General features: G+C 52.4%; 1 protein-coding gene across 2 annotated transcripts in view; it reads right to left on the reverse strand.

Annotated features, from left to right (window-relative positions):
- Positions 1–5,699, reverse strand: part of FSAF1 (40S small subunit processome assembly factor 1) — a 47,936-nt gene extending 42,237 nt beyond the window's left edge. The window contains exon 1 of one of the 2 annotated variants that reach the window (XM_078858045.1): positions 5,490–5,697. In XM_078858045.1, the coding sequence (XP_078714171.1) occupies positions 5,490–5,607 (118 nt within the window). In that variant the 5' untranslated portion in view covers positions 5,608–5,697. Of the gene's footprint in view, positions 1–5,489 lie in introns of both variants that reach the window. The other variant, XM_078858046.1, reaches the window with a different exon arrangement.
- Between the last annotated feature and the right edge of the window lie 301 nt (positions 5,700–6,000).

The raw sequence follows: 6,000 nt of genomic DNA on the forward strand, positions 1-6,000 counted from the left end.
TTGGTGAGGATGAGTGGTGAGTAGTGAGGGTGAATGGTGAGGGTGAGTGGGAAGGGTGAGTGGCGGTTGTGAGTGGTGATTAGTGAGGGGTGAGTAGTGAGGGGTGAGTGGTGAGGGTGAGCATGAGTGGTGCGGGTGAGGTTGAGTGGTGAGGGTGAGTGGTGAGCGGTGAGGGTGAGCAGTGAGGGTGAGGTGTGATTGGTGAGGATGAGTGGTGAGTGGTGAGGGTGAGTGGTGAGGGTGAGTGGTGAGGGTGAGTAGTGATTGTTGAGGGTGTGATTGGTGAGGATGAGTGGTGAGTAGTGAGGGTGAGTGGTGAGGGTGAGTGTTGAGGGTGAGTGGTTAGGGTGAGTAGTGAGGGTGAGTGGTGAGCGTGAGTGGTGAGGGTGAGTGGTGAGGGAGAGTGGTGAGGGAGAGTGGTGAGGGAGAGTGGTGAGGGTGAATGGTGAGGGTGAGTGGTGAGGGTGAATGGTGAGGGTGAGTGTTGAGGGTGAGTAGTGAGGGTGAGTGGTAAGTGGTGATTGGTGAGGGTGTGATTGGTGAGGATGAGTGGTGAGTAGTGAGGGTGAATGGTGAGGGTGAGTGGGAAGGGTGAGTGGCGGTTGTGAGTGGTGATTAGTGAGGGGTGAGTAGTGAGGGGTGAGGGTGAGCATGACTGGTGCGGGTGAGGTTGAGTGGTGAGGGTGAGTGGTGAGCGGTGAGGGTGAGCAGTGAGGGTGAGGTGTGATTGGTGAGGATGAGTGGTGAGTGGTGAGCGTGAGTGGTGAGGGTGAGTGGTGAGGGTGAGTGGTGAGCGTGAGTGGTGAGGGTGAGTAGTGATTGTTGAGGGTGTGATTGGTGAGGATGAGTGGTGAGTAGTGAGGGTGAGTGGTGAGGGTGAGTGGTGAGGGTGAGTGGTGAGGGTGAGTGGTGAGGGAGAGTGGTGAGGGAGAGTGGTGAGGGAGAGTGGTGAGGGTGAATGGTGAGGGTGAGTGGTGAGGGTGAATGGTGAGGGTGAGTGGTGAGGGTGAGTAGTGAGGGTGAGTGGTAAGTGGTGATTGGTGAGGGTGTGATTGGTGAGGATGAGTGGTGAGTAGTGAGGGTGAATGGTGAGGGTGAGTGGGAAGGGTGAGTGGCGGTTGTGAGTGGTGATTAGTGAGGGGTGAGTAGTGAGGGGTGAGTGGTGAGGGTGAGCATGAGTGGTGCGGGTGAGGTTGAGTGGTGAGGGTGAGTGGTGAGCGGTGAGGGTGAGCAGTGAGGGTGAGGTGTGATTGGTGAGGATGAGTGGTGAGTGTGAGTGGTGAGGGTGAGTGGTGAGGGTGAGTGGTGAGGGTGAGTAGTGATTGTTGAGGGTGTGATTGGTGAGGATGAGTGGTGAGTAGTGAGGGTGAGTGGTGAGGGTGAGTGTTGAGGGTGAGTGGTGAGTGGTGAGGGTGAGTGGCGGTTGTGAGTGGTGATTAGTGAGGGGTGAGTGGTGAGGGTGAGCGTGAGTTGTGAGGGTGAGTTGTGAGGGAGAGGGGTGAGGGAGAGTGGTGAGGGAGAGTGGTGAGGGAGAGTGGTGAGGGTGAATGGTGAGGGTGAGTGGTGAGGGTGAATGGTGAGGGTGAGTGGTGAGGGTGAGTAGTGAGGGTGAGTGGTAAGTGGTGATTGGTGAGGGTGTGATTGGTGAGGATGAGTGGTGAGTAGTGAGGGTGAATGGTGAGGGTGAGTGGGAAGGGTGAGTGGCGGTTGTGAGTGGTGATTAGTGAGGGGTGAGTAGTGAGGGGTGAGTGGTGAGGGTGAGCATGAGTGGTGCGGGTGAGGTTGAGTGGTGAGGGTGAGTGGTGAGTGGTGAGGGTGAGCAGTGAGGGTGAGGTGTGATTGGTGAGGATGAGTGGTGAGTGGTGAGTGTGAGTGGTGAGGGTGAGTGGTGAGGGTGAGTGGTGAGGGTGAGTAGTGATTGTTGAGGGTGTGATTGGTGAGGATGAGTGGTGAGTAGTGAGGGTGAGTGGTGAGGGTGAGTGTTGAGGGTGAGTGGTTAGGGTGAGTAGTGAGGGTGAGTGGTGAGCGTGAGTGGTGAGGGTGAGTGGTGAGGGAGAGTGGTGAGGGAGAGTGGTGAGGGAGAGTGGTGAGGGTGAATGGTGAGGGTGAGTGGTGAGGGTGAATGGTGAGGGTGAGTGTTGAGGGTGAGTAGTGAGGGTGAGTGGTAAGTGGTGATTGGTGAGGGTGTGATTGGTGAGGATGAGTGGTGAGTAGTGAGGGTGAATGGTGAGGGTGAGTGGGAAGGGTGAGTGGCGGTTGTGAGTGGTGATTAGTGAGGGGTGAGTAGTGAGGGGTGAGTGGTGAGGGTGAGCATGAGTGGTGCGGGTGAGGTTGAGTGGTGAGGGTGAGTGGTGAGCGGTGAGCGGTGAGGGTGAGCAGTGAGGGTGAGGTGTGATTGGTGAGGATGAGTGGTGAGTGGTGAGCGTGAGTGGTGAGGGTGAGTGGTGAGGGTGAGTGGTGAGCGTGAGTGGTGAGGGTGAGTAGTGATTGTTGAGGGTGTGATTGGTGAGGATGAGTGGTGAGTAGTGAGGGTGAGTGGTGAGGGTGAGTGGTGAGGGAGAGTGGTGAGGGAGAGTGGTGAGGGAGAGTGGTGAGGGTGAATGGTGAGGGTGAGTGGTGAGGGTGAATGGTGAGGGTGAGTGGTGAGGGTGAGTAGTGAGGGTGAGTGGTAAGTGGTGATTGGTGAGGGTGTGATTGGTGAGGATGAGTGGTGAGTAGTGAGGGTGAATGGTGAGGGTGAGTGGGAAGGGTGAGTGGCGGTTGTGAGTGGTGATTAGTGAGGGGTGAGTAGTGAGGGGTGAGTGGTGAGGGTGAGCATGAGTGGTGCGGGTGAGGTTGAGTGGTGAGGGTGAGTGGTGAGCAGTGAGGGTGAGCAGTGAGGGTGAGGTGTGATTGGTGAGGATGAGTGGTGAGGGTGAGTGGTGAGGGTGAGTAGTGATTGTTGAGGGTGTGATTGGTGAGGATGAGTGGTGAGTAGTGAGGGTGAGTGGTGAGGGTGAGTGTTGAGGGTGAGTGGTGAGTGGTGAGGGTGAGTGGCGGTTGTGAGTGGTGATTAGTGAGGGGTGAGTGGTGAGGGTGAGCGTGAGTTGTGAGGGTGAGTTGTGAGGGAGAGGGGTGAGTGGTGAGGGAGAGGGGTGAGTGGTGAGGGAGAGGGGTTAGTGGTGAGAGTGAATTGTGAGGGTGAGTAGTGGTGGTGAGGGTGAGTAGTGAGGGTGATTAGTGAGTGGTGAGGGTGAGTGGTGAGGGTGAGTGGTGAGGGTGAGTGGTGAGGCCGAATGGTGAGGGTGAATGGTGAGGGTGAATGGTGAGAGTGAGTGGTGAGGGAGAGTGGGGAGTGGTGAGGGTGAGTGGTGAGGGAGAATGGTGAGGGAGAGTGGTGAGGGAGAGTGGTGAGGGTTAGTGGTGAGAGTGAGTGGTGAGGGTGAGTGGTGATTAGTGAGTGGTGAGGCTGAATGGTGAGGGTGAGTGGTGAGGGAGATTGGTGAGTGGTGAGTTGTGAGGGTGAATGGTGAGGGTGAGTAGTGAGTGGGAGTGGTGAGTGGTGAGGATGAGTGGTGAGGGTGAGTTGTGAGTGGTGAATGGTGAGGGTGAATGCTGAGTACAGTCAATATGCACTGCTGTAATCATAGCAGGTACCACCACCACCACAGTATGTACTGCTCTCAAAGCAGGTACCACCACCACAGTATGTACTGCTGTCATCATAGCAGGTGCCACCACACTCGGTATGTACTGCTGTTATCATACCAGGTACCACAACCACAATATGTACTCCTCTCATCATAGCAGATACCAACACAGCAGTATGTACTGCTGTAATCATAACAGATACCAACACAGCAGTATGCACTGCTGTAATCATAGCAAGTACCACCAGTCAGTATGCACTGCTGTAATCATAGCAGGTTCCACCACAATATGCACTGCTGTCATCATAACAGGTACCACCACAGCAGTATGCACTGCTGTAATCATAGCAGGTTCCACCACAATATGCACTGCTGTCATCATAACAGGTACCACCACAGCAGTATGCACTGCTGTAATCATAGCAGGTACCAACTCAGCAGTATCCACTGCTGTAATCATAGCAGGTACCACCAGTCAGTATGCACTGCTGTAGTGATAGCAGGTACCACCTCAGTCGGTATACACTTCTGTAGTGATAGTAGATACTGCTATCGAGTTGGTAGATACCGCTATAGTAAATACTAAAACAATCAGTATATACCACTACAGTCAGTCAATACTGCTACAGTCAGTATACTATTATACAGTCAGTACATACTACCACGGTGAGTAGCTACTAGAGTCAGTAGATACTATTATAGAGTGAGTAGATACTGCTATAGAGTTAGTAGTTACTACTATAGTCAGTGGATACTACTATAGAGTCAGCAGATACTATACAGTTAGTCGTTACGACTATATAGTCGGTAGATACTACTGTAGGCCCAGTAAATACTACTATGGTCAGTAGTTACTACAGTCACTAAATACTACTACACAGTCAGTAGCTACTACTGGCTCAGTAGATACTAAGGTACAGTCAGTAGATACTACTACAGAGTCAATAGATACCACTTCCTCTGTTGTATGTAAGGTGTGTAGGTATATATACCTACGAGGGGTAAATATATTTTTTTGAGGGGGGGGGGGGGGAGTCCACAATTTTCGGAAACATTTTACATCAACTATTTACCCCACACTTTCTACAACTTTTTGGACTTGTGCAAGCCTCATATATTTGTTGGTATAGAAATGTACAAACGGCCCACCGGGCTTTGACAATACCTTAGTATATGTGTATATATATGTAAGGTTTTTAAGAAATATATTTTTCACCCGGGCAAAGCCGGGTACTTCCGCTAGTTAAATATAAAATCCCCAAGCTTGTAACTGGTGTACTTATGCAATTTTATCGTATACACTTCATCTATTTAATGTATTTTTGGTGATTTGTTGCCGCGATGTCGCCCCGCCGGTTCCTTCCTTCTCCTCTTCTGACCCCACAGTCTGGAGAACTCCCATTCATTACCTAGTCACTCGTCTCGTCATCTCACTCTCCACGTTCATGCCCTGGTCGGGTATTTTTTTGTCTCGTGACTTTTAACCGACTGCTGCTTTCGCTCTCCGGAAGTAAATATTCCATTAGTTTCTTACAGCGTCGTAAAGACGAAGTCGCATTTACACACCATAAAAAACATTGTTAACACGGGTTTCAGAATATACCGTATACGAATCACACAGGACGGGGCTCGCGCACGTGTTAATGTAGCAATGCCGTCTCTACGCAGTAAACCATGCGCGGTTGGCAGAGGATGAATACTCGCTAGTTCACTTCACGCAGCCAATTAGTTCCATAATTACCAACAGCGGTAAGAATTGAATGTGGGCCGCGCTCGAGCCTCCGATCTTTCCTGGCGGGGCCGCCGGACATCGGCCACTAGAGGCGGTGGCAGCGGCGGCACAGGGGACCCTTGGCTCACCGCAGTCGTAGATCCTCGACAAGACGGCGTCCAGCAGGGAAGGGGCGATCGCTTCTATTTCGGCCTCGTCCACCTCCTCATTGTCGCCGTAACTGCTGCTGCTGCCGCCGCCAGACATGGTCTCGTGGGGTTGCGAAAGAAGCGGTCTCGGTGGTGCGCCGCGCGTGCGGCCTGGGGAGCGGAAATGACGATGCCGGAGCCCTCGCGATAGCAAAGGCAAAGATACACGGTGTAGCCTACACGGGCTGTCGGGGCAAGTGCTGTTCGCGAGCGGTGCCTGTGGTGATACCACGAGAGTCCACGTGGGACACCCAAGAATGTGTTCTGTAAATAAATAACAAGTTGACGACCCAGACATTGATTTAATGTTGAGATAATCCATGCTAGCGTCCATTGGAAGCCTTGGCCGATCATTATTTTAAAATCTCCCCAATCATGGCCAAACAATGAATTTCATAATTAACTTTTTTCATTCACTAAGCAATAGAAGCCGATTTTCTCGATAATTAGT

Source organism: Lampetra fluviatilis, chromosome 7 (assembly GCF_964198595.1).
Source record: "Lampetra fluviatilis chromosome 7, kcLamFluv1.1, whole genome shotgun sequence".
Lineage (NCBI taxonomy): Eukaryota > Metazoa > Chordata > Hyperoartia > Petromyzontiformes > Petromyzontidae > Lampetra > Lampetra fluviatilis.